Source organism: Periplaneta americana, chromosome 2, assembly GCF_040183065.1.
Source record: "Periplaneta americana isolate PAMFEO1 chromosome 2, P.americana_PAMFEO1_priV1, whole genome shotgun sequence".
Taxonomy (NCBI): domain Eukaryota; kingdom Metazoa; phylum Arthropoda; class Insecta; order Blattodea; family Blattidae; genus Periplaneta; species Periplaneta americana.
The window spans coordinates 215,184,920-215,202,875 of record NC_091118.1 but is presented as its reverse complement, the minus strand read 5'-3'; the positions used below and the strand labels follow the sequence as shown (position 1 = coordinate 215,202,875).

General features: G+C 39.8%; 1 protein-coding gene across 4 annotated transcripts in view; it reads right to left on the bottom strand.

Annotated features, from left to right (window-relative positions):
* Positions 1-8,424: 8,424 nt before the first annotated feature.
* The window catches only part of Fas1 (fasciclin 1), a 312,505-nt gene continuing 302,973 nt past the window's right edge, over positions 8,425-17,956 (bottom strand). For all 4 annotated transcript variants that reach the window (XM_069819530.1, XM_069819531.1, XM_069819532.1 and 1 more), the window contains one exon: positions 8,425-13,853. In XM_069819530.1, the coding sequence (XP_069675631.1) occupies positions 13,642-13,853 (212 nt within the window). In that variant the 3' untranslated portion in view covers positions 8,425-13,641. The remainder of the gene's footprint in view (positions 13,854-17,956) is intronic.

Here is a 17,956-nt window from a genome sequence, read left to right as displayed (position 1 = left end):
ATGTTCCTACGACACGTTAACGTTCTTTGGTATCCTGCCTAAGTTCAATTTTTAAACACTTAATTAAAAACTTTTCAGTCAATATGATGGATATTCTGATTGGTGTGCTCAGTAATGACTTTCAATTGAATAGGTAGTAGAGGACATTATGTACTCTGGTACCAAGGAAGTCTTGTGTCGTGTTTATATGTATTTCCAGAGCGAATATGACAACGGAAAACAATTTCCGTTAGTCATGGTTTGGTGGGGACACTTAAAGCGACGGGTGTGTCTGAAATTTCGGTACAAAGTTAGATGAAAGAACATGAGTAAAAGCCAAAAAACGCATTCGCAACTCTCCTGTTACAACATTGGACATATTTAATCAGACGAACAGTCCTTGCTTTAAACCCAGTTAAGACCACATTCTGTCTGAAGCTCGCAAAACACGAAAACTACTAATTAAAATTTCACGATCCTCATTGAAGAACGCAGCCTATGTACTGAAAACTATTGGATTCCAGTAGCCTACAGCAAAAACAAGGGCAACACGGAATATTTAATGGGACGTGGGGGCATTGTTAGCCGTAGCAACGAATTCTAAGAACAATGAGAAACTGAGGGAATTAGGAAGACCTAAGTAATAAGTAATATTTTTAGATGAAATTATTTTTAGTGTAGTTCTGTTTTTCGCGTTCATATATTTCTTTGGTTGAATTTGTTTTTGTCAACTTAGTTTTGAAACGCCCTCGAAGTGAAGGTGGTCAGACCGTTTGAAATTTCAAAGGGATACTTCTCTCTGTACTGTACGAAAAACATATAATAGCAAAGTAACCGTGGTTAGGCCCAAGGAAAATAGAATTACTTTCCTACTTAAGTTACGTATTGTTATATTTCACAAGCGCAAGAATTGTATCTAGAAGTACGTAATACGCGTAAATCTTTTTAAGTCCTGTAATCTCTTTCTTATCTGATGGAAGGCGCAATTCTGTAGTTAGAACTAAGAACTCTGACAAAAGATAAGTGGAACTGTCTGCACTTTGCACTATTACAAACGCAACGTTAACCGATCAGAAATTTATGTCGTCCTCGGTGGTCCGAATTTCGAGCCCGGCTAAGGACGATAGACTTTAAATGGTGATGACATCCTCCTGGACGGGTGTAAAGCTGGTTCATCAACGCAATGAACACTAGTCTAGCTGCAGTAAGGCCTGTGGGTGGTTCTACAGAAACACATTAAGAGAAAACAAATCCCCTTCTTCCTCCCCCACCCCGAACCCCTGAGTGCCATTGCAATACCATAAGGGCACATCGAAAAAATAAGAATAAATCCAAGAACTGTCTCTAAACTTGCGACTTCGTCTTCCTTGTTGTATACTCAAGATCACTATCTCTCAGCGACTTTCTGTTCAGTGATCTCAGGATTATCATGTGTGAACATAACAGGTGAGTTAGCGATCAGTAGAGATGGTAGATTTTACCAATAACGATAAATGGGAAATGTGCCCAAATGCTGTCAAAATAGATAATTTTATATTTAAAAGTACGTTAAGCATATTATAGTCCCGTCGCTCTAATTTCCGGCAGCCAATCGCGTTGCAGGTCGGCTACATTTAAACGTGTAAGTCTTGTGATTCGCTGATTCATTTCTTAAGGCTCGATAAATACTTAATATAATAGCCCGCATTTTAGCTCTTCCGTTGGCGTTCGCAGAAAGCACACGAAGATGTTATTTGCCGCTCAATTATTTGCTGAATTACATTGCGTTTGATTTATTATCATAAGAGCTACAACATGATAATGTTTAACGGTGTGGCAAATAGATTCCTCGTATGGTAGCTCGGCAGCGTAAGAACAAAAATGGCGAACGACACTACCTACCTAGACTTTATAGAGCCTTCATTTTCTAAAACGTAAACAAAGAGGCGGAGTCACGCCGGAAATAACAGCGTCGGGACTATAGTATAGTTTGCTAATCCGCCATAAAATGTGCAATTAAATACAAAATGTATGTGGTTCTGCGAAATTACATTTTATGAGACATTTTCGTGTTTTCGTTTCATGATGGAATTTGTGATCGACAAAGCAGACATTAGTGTATATAGTATTTGTGGACATGGAAAAGAGGTTTGACAGAGTGGATTGGAATAAACTGATGGGGATCCTAAAGAAAATATATCGATCATATGAGGAGACTAAGAGGAAGCAGAAAATAGGAAAGACTGGAGACCTGTCCTTGGGCAGAACACTATGCCATTTCCCTCCATCATTCCACCACAATGTCCTCATTTCATCTATCATCCGCAACAATAAAAATAGGCTGGGGTAAAGTTTTGAGGGTAGTCGGGATTTCTGATGCTGACATAGGAAAGGCTTGGGGCTCCAGGACCCTTAGACTCATCAGGCTACTCGTGAGCAGGATGGCCCACCTGTCAGCGTCAGCTGATCGGGAAGGGCTGTAGCCTCCTGGAGCTTATCTGGCTACTTGTCCGCGAAATGGGACCTTGCTCTATCAGGAACTGAGGCAGGATGGCTCACCTGTCAACGTCAGATTCACGACCACCTATCGAACTTGGACAATAATAGCACAATGGATCAAAGTGTACCTAGTGTTCAGACTGATCTTGGGTTCAGTCCTCATAAAGCCAAGCAAAATGATATTATTTCGCGTTTATCTGGAATCAAATACATCACCGTAATAGATGGAATTGACTAACCTTCATAAATGTTACACCAGGCAGTCCATTTCCAGGATGAATGTTGGCCACCGGTACGCTACAGATTAGACAGTATTGTCGGACCATCGGATCTATGCCCCTTCAGCGCTGTCGTCGTTCTTGGAAAAGTTAACGCCTCTACTCACTCCATTCCACCCGCTTTCCTCCCACCACGTCAAACACCAGGCCACGAACCTTGCCGAATAGGGATGTTGCCAAACTTCCGTCAAACAGTATCATGTCTCTTGAATATTGCTTATAATACTGTAAGGTTAATTATTACTTATTCATAATTTAATTTAAGTAGGTCTAATGACGCTGATTGACTTATGCAAAATGCTATTACTTGCTTAATATTTCTTTCGCCACTCCGTGCTACAGTATTCATGTTGAGTTGACAACACTGGACTGCAAGTGCAAATAAACTGTCCCGCAAGAAAGCTCAAAATTGTGAATAGTGGGGGAGAGAAAGAGAGAAATAGGAATACAGGGGGAGAAATGAATTGCCGAGGCTGAAAAGAAATTAAGGTTCAGTTCGCATATCTTACGGGGGCACAGATCCGATGGTCGGACTATACCTAGCATGTACCTACCAATCCGATGATGCGTTCGATTCCCACTTGCATTGATTATCTGGTTGTGGTCTCTTCGAGATTGTTTCCAACATACAATGACTGTAACGTAATCATATGGCGAATCCTTGGTCGTATCTCACCATCACCAACTTTATTGACGCTGAATAATCTAGTCTGCTGTCAAAAAATCTGAAAGTTAGAATTTATAAAACAGTTATATTACCGGTTGTTCTTTATGGTGTGAAACTTGGACTCTCACTTTGAGAGAGGAACAGAGGTTAAGGCTGTTTGAGAATAAGGTGCTTAGGAAAATATCCGAGTTTGAGAGAGATGAAGTTACAGGAGAATGGAGAAAGTTACACAATGCAGAACTGCACGCATTGTATTCTTCACCTGACATAATTAGGAACATTAAATCCAGACGTTTGAGATGGGCAGGGCATGTAGCACGTATGGGCGAATCCAGAAATCCATATAGAGTGTTAGTTGGGAGGCCAGAGGGGGAAAAAGACCTTTGGAGAGGCCGACACTTAGATGGGAGGATAATATTAAAATGGATTTGAGGGAGGTGGGATATGATGATAGAGACTGGATTGAACTTACTCAGGATAGGGACCGATGGCGGACTTATGTGAGGGCGGCAATGAACCTCCGGGTTCCTTAAAACCCAGTAAGTAAATAACCTAGTAGTGCATACAAAACTGCTAAGTAAGAGATTAAGAAGTAAATACTGTATTTTCATCAAACATTTCGCAGATCTGCCTAGTCTTCTATCGTCTCTCGAACAATAGTTCAGGATTTTACATGTAATCTGTATTCATTAATTCTTGTAGCAGTAGCAGCAGCATCAGCAGTAGTAGGTCTATTTTGTTTAACAATGCTTTCAACTGCAGTGTCGAAATTCACCAGACATTTTGATTGGAGCCCTGTATCATGGACAGTTCTTTTACAGGCTGTAAATCTACTATTGCAAGAAAAAACAGACTTACCTTATTTACTTTTTCCTCGTACACAGACTGAGAAACCAATTACAATAATTTACTCTTGGGGCTGGATCATATTCTCTAAATTTATGTCACTTGTGTCTTGTATGGATGTACATGAAGTTTCTTGGCTGCTCCCACTGCTGTCGATTTGGATACCCTGATTTCCGAGCCAGGGATTTTAAAGATTTCCACGGAGATCGTTCGAGTGTGGCACCTATTTCATCTAATTTCTGTTCAGTAAGAACACGACACCTCCAGAATTCCCTTCATTCAAAACAGAGCCTGTTTCTTCAATCATTTCCACCAGTCTACGGAATATGGTTCTGTTCAGTGGCACCAACCTACATGGATCCATGGGGTCAGAATCCATCCAATAAATTGTCGTCTTATTATCAGTATTATTTATGAGATTTATTTGTTGTAACTTATACCTCAAGTCTTTGAGCTACCCAATGTTTTACAAAAGTTGGCGTGAGCGTGAGTGAATGAGAGTGAGTGAGCGTGAGTGAGTGAGTGAGAGTGAGTGAGCGTGAGTGAGTGAGTGAGAGTGAGCGTGAGTGAGTGAATGAATGAGAAAGAGAGTGAGTGAGCGTGAGTGAGAGAGAGTGAATGAGAGAGTGAGTGAATGAGAAAGAGAGTGAGTGAGCGTGAGTGAGTGAATGAGAGTGAGTGAGTGAGTTAGTGAATGAGAGAGAGTGAGCGAGTGAGAGAGTGAGTGAGTGAGCGAGTGAATGAGAGAGAGAGTGAGCGAGTGAATGAGAGAGAGAGAGTGAGTGAGTGAATGAGAGAGAGTGAGCGAGTGAATGAGAGAGAGTGAGCGAGTGAATGAGAGAGAGTGAGCGAGTGAATGAGAGAGAGTGAGCGAGTGAATGAGAGTGAGTGAGTGAATGAGAGAGTGAGAGTGAGCGAGTGAATGAGAGTGTGAGCGAGTGAATGAGAGTGAGTGAGTGAATGTGAGAGAGTGTGAGTGAGTGAATGAGAGAGAGTGAGAGAGAGTGAGTGAGTGAATGAGAGAGAGTGTGAGTGAGTGAAAGAGTGAGAGAGAGTGAGCGAGTGAATGAGAGAGAGTGTGAGTGAGTGAATGAGAGTGAGCGAGTGAATGAGAGTGAGCGAGTGAATGAGAGAGAGTGAGCGAGTGAATGAGAGAGAGTGAGCGAGTGAATGAGAGAGAGTGTGAGTGAATGAATGAGAGAGAGTGAGAGTGAGCGAGTGAATGAGAGAGAGTGTGAGTGAGTGAATGAGAGAGAGTGAGTGAGTGAATGAGAGAGAGAGTGAGCGAGTGAATTAGAGTGTGAGTGAGCGAGTGAATTAGAGTGTGAGTGAGTGAATGAGAGAGAGTGAGAGAGAGTGAGTGAGAGAGAGTGAGCGAGTGAAAGAGAGAAAGTGAGCGAGTGAATGAGAGAGAGTGTGAGTGAGTGAATGAGTGAGTGAGAGTGAGCGAGTGAATGAGTGTGAGTGAGAGAGAGTGAGCGAGTGAATGAGAGAGTGAGCGAGTGAATGAGTGAATGAGAGTGAGTGAGAGAGAGTGAGCGAGTGAATGAGAGAGTGAGCGAGTGAATGAGAGAGTGTGAGTGAGTGAATGAGAGTGAGTGAGAGAGAGTGAGCGAGTGAATGAGAGAGAGAGTGAGCGAGTGAATGAGAGAGAGTGTGAGTGAGTGAATGAGAGAGAGTGTGAGTGAGTGAATGAGTGAGTGAGAGAGAGTGAGCGAGTGAATGAGAGAGTGAGCGAGTGAATGAGAGAGAGTGTGAGTGAGTGAATGAGAGTGAGTGAGAGAGAGTGAGCGAGTGAATGAGAGAGTGTGAGTGAATGAATGAGAGAGTGAGCGAGTGAGTGAGAGTGAGTGAGAGAGAGTGAGTGAGCGTGAGTGAATGAGAGAGAGTGTGAGTGAATGAATGAGAGAGAGTGAGCGAGTGAATGAGAGAGTGTGAGTGAATGAATGAGAGAGTGAGCGAGTGAATGAGAGTGAGTGAGTGAAAGTGAGTGAGAGAGAGTGAGTGAGAGTGAATGAATGAGAGAGAGTGTGAGTGAATGAATGAGAGAGTGAATGAGAGTGAGTGAGAGAGAGTGAGCGAGTGAATGAGAGAGAGTGTGAGTGAATGAATGAGAGTGAGCGAGTGAGAGAGAGTGAGTGAGTGAGAGTGAGTGAGCGTGAGTGAGAGTGAGTGAATGAGAGTGTGAGAGAGTGAGTAAGTGAGAGAGAGAGTGAGTGAGTGTGTGTGTGTTTTTTCACTCTTCAATGACATTAATGTCACAGGAAGTTTTCCTTTACCATTTTTGCATTATTTCTTCGTACTTAATCGGAAATTGTCTTTTTATTTGTAGAAAAAACTGCAACATCACAGAAAATCCAGTAGCATTTGCATCCCTTCTGTGCAGCAGTGAGGGGAAAAGATGAAAGCAAGCCTTGTCTGCTGTACACTCCCTTAGGCTCAGGGTGAAGCACATGGCTACATTTCAGTATCAGCATCGCCAAACACTCATTACGGTACTTCAAGTGATTTATTAATAAGCAAAGTGATAAAATACTCTTAAACCATAAGCATGACAGAAATATTATGCAAAATATTTGTTGGAAACGACAAATCTAATGTTTAAAAGATAATGGGATCAAGAACTATATGCAAAATAAATATTTATGAGAGATCTAAGAACAAAGGAACAAAATGGTAGAGAACCTTTCCCTTGATACTATGATAAAGTTTCGTCCCTTGAAAGAACTGTCATTGAACTGTGTATGCATATATAATATATACAGTTTGTCTGAGGAGGAATGTAATGTACCGGTACTTTGAGTTAGCCTACATCGATTTAACCTGATATACCCATGTCTGAAGTCTATCAGTTGGGGAGAAATACTGGAAAGTCTTGCGGTTCTGTGTACTATACCTGACATGTTACACCAGAACTTTTGCACACAGCAGCATCTGACCAACGCAACACACACAACTGAATACACATTCACCTAACATTTAATCTGTGTATTCGCATAGTGAATATGCAGACATGTTTTTTGTTTATGGATTTTGTGATGGCAATGCATTGGCTGCTGTTGAGGAATACAGACGACATTTTCCCAATTGAAGTGTTCCGTCTAGCTGTGTGTTTTCCCGAGTTTACCAGATGTTGTCTGAAACTGGCAAGCTACCAAATGTCAGAAAGAGAACTGATACCGCTACTTGATATGAATTTACAATTCATGGAAATTTTCTTATCGAGTTTGTACTTAATTATGAAATAAACTTATTGAAGCAACACAAGAAGCAGCATTTTCAATAATATATCATATCACAATGTTCTAAAACGTAGAAATACGTCTATAATGCATTTCTTCATTTAAAAGTTTGCCCACCAATAATTTCCCAACCGTTACATTTCAGACATAGGATATCGGGTTAAATTGATATCAATTAATCCAAACTACATTATACTGAAGTATTTTACATTCTTCCTAGGACACTCTGTATATATAATGTTGCAAAACTATCTGTGTAAATATTTATGGGAAGTGGAGAATGTCAATGCAAACAGTTCATGTTAATGAGTGTATGTCCACTGACACCACCTTCCAGTGCCAGGGGTGTTTAAAGGGATGTAATACACAAAAACAGAAACAACAAGGAACGGAAGTGACTGTGACCAAGTTTATTCACAAAAGATGTTACTCAAAGTTCCGATCATAAACAACACTGCTTGCATGATTCCCATACATGTGCAAAGATTTCCGGCATGTCACAAATAGTTCCAGCAGCGACAGTGATGGCTCATACATGAGGTTCTTCATGTGCTTCCAGAAGAAGAAATCGATACATAAGTCGGGTGATCTTGGTGGCCAAGCATATTATGTACTTTCAGTCATCATGTTACAAGGTCGACTCAATTTTGGCACATATTCTAAGACACACTCTGCATCACTCACGTCATCAAGTATTGTTGCTTCCAAGGACGTCAGTGCCACCTTCCATTTTGAATTATTGCTGTAGATATGAAACTGGCAGGATGTAGCTGAAAGAGTGCAATATTCCCACAGTGCAGTCAAATCTCGTTTTCAGTTACATTTGCAAGGAAGAGGAGTAGTTTCTGGAGAAATGCTCACTTGTTACGGAAGGTATAGGTTAGGCTATGTGAAGGGGAAAAATTAAAAATTAGTAGAAAGGAGACACAGCGCATACGGCTTAACTTGGACTGTGAAATATTTCACTTTATTTTGGTCCATAATGTTTATTTCATACACAACTACCAATGGGATCTTGTGAATTGAAAACAGAGGTCTTAATGACTGAGCGTGCATTTCCTATGATACAAGTCTGGTTTCCAAATTGTCAATAAGTAGTAGTTTAGTTAACAGTAACAATAATAATGAATGGCAGGAGCGTATGAACAGTCAGACAGCAGCCGTGAACAGGTGACGTCACAAGCAGGTATATTTGTACAGCCAGCACTTGTTCCAGTCAGGCATTACATACTATTAGAAGGCTGTGGTAGGATTTCAGCTGCTCGAATCGAACATATCACACTAAATAAACTAGGGAGGACTGAATAAGCATTCCATATTTTCTAAGACGTCTGTAAACCAACAATTAAAGGCACAGCTGCTAAAAGAGAGGTAAATTGTATGCAGAAGTCATTTGATATCTAATATGGCAGTCGGGCAAGTCCCCAATCATCGAACTGCGTCCGTTAGGCTGTAGCTACTCTGAATTCACACTTATGCCTTCAACTATTGGATTACTCTTACTTCAGCTTTACTACAAAAAAAAATTCGAACAGAAAATAAAAGTTATTTAGTTCACTCCAGCTTACAAAAAAAGAGAAATGCAACAGGAATGCAAACTACCACGGCCTCCTGCTAGTTCTAGTGAGAACTATTTTGTAACACACCTACTGACACTGCAGTATGTACAACGCTTGAAAAAAATATATATAATATAGAAAGCATGTTGTTGCATCTTTTACTTAGTCCAATCGAAGAAGCTTTGTCCATCCTTGCCGGACGACAGCTAACATGTTTCCTCCTGCTGAAGACACTAAATAAAAATACAATGGATGAATGTACAATACAGACTATAGGTGGAGGCTAGTGAATTTGTACTAAATCGCCCCCACGAGTGGGAAGAAGGTTCGCAGCAGCAGCTCTCCAAGGCCAGTTTTTTCACCATTAACTTCAATTACTGAAAATACACCAACCAGTCTACACGTGGGCGAAAGAAAGCACAGCAAAACCCTGCTAGTGAGCGACTCAGTCCTCAAGAAATATTCTCTTGACATCTTTTTGCTCACAAAGAATTTAGTAGCGAATTATAGCTGAAATTATATTGAATGCCTCAATAGATGTAACAATAAACTAACATCTTTTGGCACGGGAGCTAATCAAGCTTACTTGTCACTATTATTTTGAAAATAACAAAAATAAAGGCAGCCACATTCATTCTTTCCGTCCATATTTGTTGCTCGGATACACACAATAGAGGCTCGACTGTCTTGACACCACCTACCCTGTGATAGAATTGAAAATACCGTATTTACTCGCGTAATTCACACCATCACATATTTCACGCACCCAAATTATTTACTATATAATTTAATAAATTAATTTCCTCGTATATTTCACGCATTTAATATTCGTGAAATACTGTAACAAGTACATACTGAAACATGAAGTAATGAGGTGTGTTATGTCGAGGAGCCCTGAATGTGCGGTATCTTAAATGCCGTAACAAGAGAGTGCATAGCGGTATTTGGGATCGGACAGCTACCTGTTACAGGCCCACCCTTCTCGTCTATGAAAGTCTTTCAAAAATACCGGTATAGGGTATTGACCTCCCCCTACCATTTGAATGGGGGTGGTTTGAAAGCTTTGTGTTGGATCGCATCAGTTGAGTTTGAGACTCGAAAAGGGAAACCTGTCAAAAGCCGTCTGTTAAAAGTTTTAACAATGAATGGTAAATCCCGATATTCGAGTCATACTGCGTCCTTCAAATTAAAAGTTATTGCGTATGCAGAAACACATGGCAACAGAGCAGCTGGGCGTGAATTCACAGTTCCAGAATTTAATATTCGCTACTGGAGGAAACAAAAACAAGCTCTTCAAGAAACAAATGCATCAAGGAAAGCATTTCGAGGGCCAAAAAGTGGAAAATTCCCTGATCTTGAAGACAAGTTACTAGGATATGTAAGGGAACTGCGTAGTTTTGTCATTTTTACCCTTAAAAATACCAGCTTGTGAAATTCCTCGCTTAATTCACGCATCCTTAATTTATAGATCGAAATTGTGGGAAAAAAGTGCGTGAAATATTCGAGTAAATACGGTATAAGCCGACAAGACTAATACAGAAGGTTCCTAAATGATGCCTGTGTACGTAACCTGACAGAAGGAGCCACTGGTACTGCTTAGAAGTGGAGGACATTGCATCGAGAAAAAGAACTCATTGACACGACAGAACTTTTCAAGAAATTATAGTGCAGGTAACGGTGAACAGACTGGCTGATGTGTTTGGTAAATTACAGTGGTAATGGTTTTAAAACATGGCTCTCGATTTCTGTCATCTCACTTAATTTCAGTCTTATGTAGGCCGGCAATCAAGGTTCTTCTTACAACCGATGTGAGACCCATTGGTGCAGACGCCCTCTCCACCGTGGGAGCAGGACAACGCCCAGATGCGAGCCTAGTGTGGTGCAGCTACGCGAGCTAGCTCTGCATTGCACTTACCACATCTGAGTGCCCCCACAAGTTTCGGCAGTGTGTTCACTCAAAGGCAGAAACTAACAGCTGCGCTCCATTAAGTTCATGCTCCGGTATTACAATGGATTGTTCTGTTCTCTGCCAAGTTACTACGAGTATGTGAGACATAATATTATGTTACAACAGACGGGGATCGCAAGGCAACCCTCAGCCATGCCAAAATCTGAAGCATTTCATACAAAAACAAACACTAAAACATATACGTGACAATCACACACTGATGAAACACACCAAAAATACAATAATTAGCATAATATACACGCACCCACACACACATTCGTCTAGTTCCTGAAACCATGACACTGGTGATAAAACACTGTTACTACATTAAAAGTATGAAATTTACATCATACGTTAAAATAACCAAATGTATCAACATGATTCGACATTCTCTTTATAAAACATCGTATATCCACTTAAAGCCGAAGAGTAATGAATGTATAAAACGCACATCTTAAACAGAGTCCAAGTCATAAAGAAACCTTGTCACATGTCGAGTTACAAACTAGGCCCCCACGACTACGAGGCCACTTACATGGGTCATTCCATGTGGGAAGCAGAGAATAACGACCATACTATGAGCTGCGAAAATTGAATCTTGGTTACAGAGAAACATACGAGATTATGTCGAACTAGCCACTGTAAAGAAAAAACCAGTTTCTTTACAATAAGAGACTGTGAACAAATGAGCATTTAATATGCGGCTGGTCTTTTGTCATATTCAATGTTCTAAGATCCGTGATGATCTCCGTATTGAATTTCTTGTCCAGCCACATCAACAGCAAGCTGAGTTTATGCTAGAGATATAAATCTGAAATTTTGTGAATAATGCTTTGTATAACTTTCATGTTATATGACAAAAATTTAGAACTGTAAAGCCACCAATGTACACTAATAAACATCTGAGCTATCAGACCCACAAGTATGGAATGATCCACATGTCAAGTGTAATAGAATGAGTGAGAGTTGCTACCTAGGAGCAACTCTGCCTTGACGTAGTTTCCCTGCACAGTCGCCCAGTTTGTAACTTGAAACAAGCTCTGCTGCAACATACAGTACAGAATAAATGAAATTTCTAATCACAGAGCTCGTGAATCCTGAAATGCTTCAAATTTTGTTCTACAGCAGAACAACGTGTGGACAATCGAGGGTGTTTGGAAACTTAGGGGTAGATAGATAGATAGTGGTACTCTTAGTTTTCTTTATCATTAAAATAAATATCTGGCAAGGCTATTCACTTTTAAAACTAGCTTCATATAATATACAGTATATATATATCTTCATATAACCTGTACTTAGCTTATATATAATATCTTAAAACAAACAGCCTTAGTGGCATCGGCTGTTGCAACCGAAGGGACACGAAAGAAACTCCCGAAGAAGACGATGCGGATATGTAGCTCGAAAAGTAAAGTACGGTACAGAATTTCAATACAGACAGAGACCACACTACAGTTGAAGCTTTGTTTTCTACCCTGACTTGGTTACGTCATTTATGTTTTTCTTTTGGCAATTCACTTTATTTTTGCAGCAGCAATAATACAAAGAGTCTTAATACATGAATACATTCATGCGATCACAATGGCTGCTTTCATTTCGAATACATTTACGCCTAGGAGAGGAAAATATGTATCCCAGACCTGCAAGTGAATCAGAGAAGAAGTGTTGTCGTTCTCTCAATTTCTCGTTCGATCTCTCGATGTTTTCACTCTGTCATGCAATGTATATAATTCGTTACCACATGGCAGAAGAGTTACAATTAAAATCTGAGGTGTACACAATCCGCCAGATGTAAGAAAACACCCAAATTCTTAATAACAAGTTGCACTTATGTTGCAGACAGTACGCTGTACCAGGTCGCTATTAAATCTTTAGAAATATGAAATCCTGTCACGGGTCAAAACAAGGAAAAATGTATACTTGTTATATGCTAAATCATCTCTCTTATTGACAGAAAACAATTTCAAAAATTCTCTCGTTTGAAATGGCTTTCCATTAGTTTTGATCATCTATGACACAATGCGATAGAGATACCGAGTCTCATAATATCACTTACAAAACAATATCAACAGAGGAATTTCAACTGCTATCCTGACAACACACAGAAGTATGTGATAAGAACGCGCAGTCCTAAAGTAACGACCACTTCAATATTGTCACTTGTTTCTGTTCCTGCATTCCTCCCAAGAGACACGTCGCAGCAGCGGTGACTAGAGGTACCAACTCACACACGTCAATAACAAACTTCTCTCGGTTTTGAGAATAAACTATTTTAACCCTAGCCTGGTATGAAAAATATGAACTGCTGCCCTCTAGCTAAACGTGTGAATGGAACACTACGACCCCCTAGCTGAGCGAAACCTAACAGACTGGATCGGTACCGACTCAGAGCCTGTCTGTCAAGATCAGTTCAGCGTCATCATCATCATCATCATCCACTTCCATCGGTTAGGTCTTAATTTAGTTCCGTACGTCTCTCTACCCATACAATGCTAGATGTTACTCGTCTTCAGCTGCTTCGATACATTACAATAAGACAGGAGCAGCTACAACATCATAAATTTTAACAAGGTTTCTTACTTATTGTCCCTCGTGCAGACCAGGCCAGGGTGGAGGTCAGGTCAGACTACTGACAGGGTCCTCACTAGAGGAGCAGCCACTTGACGGAGAACAGCATGGCCACCGAGAGCACGATGGTGAGGTGGGGCGCTATCAGCGGCACGGACGGGTTGCTCGTCACCCGCACGTCGCTCTCCTTGAGGAACACAGAGTCGATGACGTGGATGATCCCGTTGGTGCACTCCACGTCCGGCCGGAACACGTGGATCCACTCGCCCTGCCACTCCACGAAGTAGCCTGCAGCAAGAGCTTCACACTTAGAGTATTGCTACAGCATATGAGTAACTGTCTTTCGTTTGATTTAATACAGAAGACAAGTTCGTCAAAATGGTCTAACCCTCACTTATTAAAGGAAGGAAAAAAATTGAGTTTTGAAAACCTCTACACCAGGCGTTTTCAACCTGGTGCTCTCTTACTGACATTTGGTGCTCTCGTCATGCAAGTAGAAAAGTGCTCGCGAGCACGGAAGCTCCTGAGGTCCTTTTTCAATTCAAATTTTGTTGTACAAACAAAATCTTAATGAGATAATAGTTCCGTCCTTAACTTATCCTTGATGTACTTGCAGGAACAAATCGAGTTCTTATCCATCCATTACCATATCTTACAGACCTGATAGGGCTTCTCGTATTTCATGGCATTATATTGTTTCAATTCAGTGTGGACTTAAAAGAGAAATAAAGGTTATTCAAGAGAATAATATGGCTGCACGTGAGGAACTTGAATTGATAGATCTCCAGTCTTTTCAGCTCTAAAATATTTGTTTTAAAAGGAGAAATCATAATCTTTGAGGAGCAGAAGATACAAAAAGGCTCCAAATACTGCTGAGTGTTTGTCTCAAATGTCTGGCTATATTCGAGACAATCTGCCTGGGCGAAAAAAACTCTCTTACTTATGAAATACCTCAAGAACAAAGCACGATCACAATTAACTAAAGTCCCGTCGCTCTTATTTCCTGCAGCCAATCACGTTGCAGGTCGGCTACATTTAAAGGTGTGCGTCTTGTGATTCGCTGATGAAGATAAAGAAGGCTCGATAAATACTTAATATAATCGCCCGCCATTTTGGCTCTTTCGTTAGCGTTTGCAGAAAGCACACGAGGACATTATTTGCCGCTCAATTATTTGCTCAATTACATTGCGTTTGATTTATTATTATAGGAGGTACGACATGATAATGTTTAACGGCGTGGCAAATAGATCCCTCGTCTGGTAGCTCGGCAACGAAAGAACAAAAATGGCGAACGATACTACCTACCTAGACTTTATAGAGCCTTCACTTTCTATGATGTAAGCAAAGAGGAGGAGTCACGCCAGGAATAACAGCGTCGCGACTATAATTCACATCTGCAGGACTGTTTATGTGTAGCTACAAGCGACTTCTTGGACTGGACATCACTGAAATTCTGAGTAACATTCAATTCCAAGGATATCAAATCTGTATTTATCTGTTTATTTATTTTATTTATGATTCATATAGGCCTATTGATCCTATTCCATTTCATGGTGCTCACCCACTTAGTGGGCAGTGCTCACAGTCTTAAAAAAGGTTGAGAACCCCTGCCCTACACTACAGGTAGAAGAAGCAGAAAATTCTTTAAGTCCTGAGCAATAAACACAAGAACATTGATGGGATATATTTAACCTCCAAGATGCTTCCTATTGTTAGACCACTCATAAATAGTTGGTATCCCAAGACAGCACTGACAAGGAACTTTTCCATTTGAGGGATAGACCACTTTTACGCACATGTCTTTAATTCTATATCCATGAATCAGAGCACGACCAACCCACACTCTATTACAGAACTGAGCTTAATGTATTATCATAACTATAAAATGTAAAATCACAATCTATACTATAATTCAGTAAATTTAAGATGCTTGCAGAAAAGCATGATGTACGAAAACACAACAGAGTAGCCTATGATACATTACATTCCTTCTCGTCATCATCCAATTAATAGTGGTACAATAGCATCAAGGCTTTAGTTAGTAAAATCTGTCAGCTCTTAGTTTGGGTCCTAATGTAAACATTAACCTTTAAATCCAGGAAAACAAAGTAATGTCTGGTGTGTACAGGTCTGGTTTTTGGCGCATGGATATAATTTGCTTCTTTCATTGGGACTTTTTTATAGTGATAAAATTATTATGATGATTGTTGATCATGCCAAAATGATGTCATATGTTATGAAATAATCATTTATCTCGTTTCCAATGTATTATTAATTGATAGGTAAACTTGCAATAATTATACTAAATGTATTTATAGTATGATTGCTAAATTAAATTACCATGGTCTCATGATTTTATTTTATTTTATCGCTTTTATTTCTTCTTTAATAAATTTGTGGGCACCATCTCAGTACATAACATTCTTATAGCTGAAATAAGCAAGGAAATATAAAGAGATGTTCTAGATTCATTTAAGTGAACGTATAAATTTCAACACCATTAAGGAGATTTTGGTTTCTGAGGCCTGTTCCGAGATTTGATTTCTCCTGAATTACTTAAGATTCCATTTTCCAGATGATAGAAACTATAATTACTTGCAAAACGCTGTAGAAACTAAAACCTCCTCATTCCTTGCGATACTTTTATTTCCACATTATCTTCTTCTTCTTCTTCGTCATCTACATAAACTCGTGACCCTGGCTGTGGGGTCGAATATGAGATAGCATCCGCCATCTGTCACAGTCCTTCCAGCTGTTCTCTTCCATTACTTCTTGCCATGGTTTCCCTCTTTATTTGATCTTCCCATCTTGGTCTACATCTTGCAAGAGGTCGTTCGTCTTTTACTTTCAATTTTAGTGTCTTACTTGGTAGTCTCCCTTCACCCATCCTCATAACATGTCCAAACCATTTAATTCAGTTTTCCTCCAATGTATCCTGCAATTTTGCAATTCCCAAAATATTTCTTATATATATATATATATATATTCATTTTTAACTCTCTCTCTCTTCGTATTTTCTGTATTAAACTCCTAAGGAATTTCATGTCTGTCGCCTGCATTCCGAATTCTGACCAGTGTAAAAATTCCATTTTAAGTTTTCTCGAAAACACAGTTTTTTCCACATCACACCAGTTTCTGGCATGCCTGTCGGAAATGATTCTGATTATATTCTGCATACTGATAAGAATTAGACACGTCCATTACATAATATTGTTATTTAATCTTATTTATTATTTAAATTGAACAGTTCTGGTGATGTCCCAGTGCTTATCCCTACATTTCTTACGCACTATGCTTCTTTTAACGAGTATAAATGTGTGGCACATACATGACTTAGAGATAATCAGTTTCAATGCTAAGAGAAGACAATTTACTCGGGGCTTGTGCTGTTCTTACGTGAACTCATAAACAAAAACGATTGAGAATGTGTTTATCCTAGCAACCAGGTTTATTCATCAAACAAAAGCACAATAAAATATCCAGTATTACATCAATTTGTGCTTTTAAATTATTTACTAACTTAACACATTTGGACAAAGGAGACTGTCCAAAGAATTGCCCAATAGAAAATAATACTATCCAAAAGAAGAAAAAAAAAAAAAGATTCAGACAAGAATGGATGGAATGACAGATTTTGTGCCTGAAAAGCTTGAAATATGTTTAAAAAACCTGCAGGATTAAATTGCAGTAGCAAATACCACTTCGTTAGGTCGCACATTCGTTCTCATAACACATGTTGGAACATTTTAATATTCTAATCTGGGAAAAAAAAAGCATAAAAACAATACGGCATCTGATTAATGAATGGTACTGTAACATCTAACACAGATTTTTCTCCCAGCAAAAAATGACATATGCAGCTAATTAAATACTGCAAATACTTCCTGCAGCACAAATGATACTGAAATGTATGTGAACCAATGTGCTGAATGTAGTCAGTTCAGGCAGACAAATTACAAAACCTGCTTCGAAGTGATGTACTTCTCAAACTGGGAAATATCTGCGTGATTATTCGGAATATCACCCGTATTCAATTTGAATGCACTGGACAGCTTTTCAGATACTCGAGGATTTGTATGTCTCATTGTGAATGTAATGCATTTGGCTCATCCTGTGTAACTCTGTCTGAATGTATCAAATATGAATGAGGTCTCGCCCACCTCATTATATTTTTTGCTCGACTAGTATGACTAGTCAGTTTGTTTTTATACGATTAAGTACGAGAAAAATTCGTACCGGCACCGGGAATCGAACCCAGGACCTCTCAGCTGTGCGCGCTGAGTGCTCTCTAACCAACTGAGCTATGCCGGGACCCGATTCACGACGCCGGCCGAACTCCTCTCGTAGTATCGTGTTACGGCCTTACTGCCTGCACTTGAGACGATACACGT